The following is a 423-nucleotide window of genomic DNA, read 5'->3' as shown; positions in this document are numbered from 1 at the left end:
CTCTGCTCTCTGTTCTGAACAGCTTCTGAGGCTGCATATTGCCCTACAGAAACGCCACTGTCCTCCTGGGGATGAGGAAGAGGGAGCTCCTCAGCTCAGCCGTGCCTGTGGCAGGGCTGGCCACAGCTCCCACTGCTTCATGCCCCACTTTGCACCGCCTGAAAGCCCCCTACGGGGAAACCCACTGAGGTCCATTTGCACATACATCTCCATGGCCACCCTCCCCACTGAGGTGTGTCACCCTGAGGCCGCCCCGCTCTGGTGTGCCTGTTTCTCCCGCATACACCCCTCTGTCCCAGGCTTGCTGCCTCCCCTGGGGCCACGGGTACCTCTGAGATGAGCCCCCGCAATAACACACTTCATGGCCCGCCGCAGGCTGCAGCCCCCTTCCCTCCGCTACGCCCTTCCCCTCACACGCCGGCG

General features: G+C 63.4%; 1 protein-coding gene across 1 annotated transcript in view; it reads right to left on the bottom strand.

Moving 5' to 3' along the window:
• RAD9B (RAD9 homolog B (S. pombe)) overlaps positions 1–363 on the bottom strand; it is a 9,434-nt gene extending 9,071 nt beyond the window's left edge. Inside the window, exon 1 of the mRNA XM_009880296.1 lies at positions 330–363. Coding sequence (XP_009878598.1) covers positions 330–363 — 34 coding nt within the window. The remainder of the gene's footprint in view (positions 1–329) is intronic.
• Between the last annotated feature and the right edge of the window lie 60 nt (positions 364–423).

Source organism: Charadrius vociferus, unplaced genomic scaffold (assembly GCF_000708025.1).
Source record: "Charadrius vociferus isolate BGI_N301 unplaced genomic scaffold, ASM70802v2 scaffold332, whole genome shotgun sequence".
Taxonomy (NCBI): Eukaryota; Metazoa; Chordata; class Aves; order Charadriiformes; family Charadriidae; genus Charadrius; species Charadrius vociferus.
This window is presented reverse-complemented; position numbering and strand designations above follow the sequence as displayed.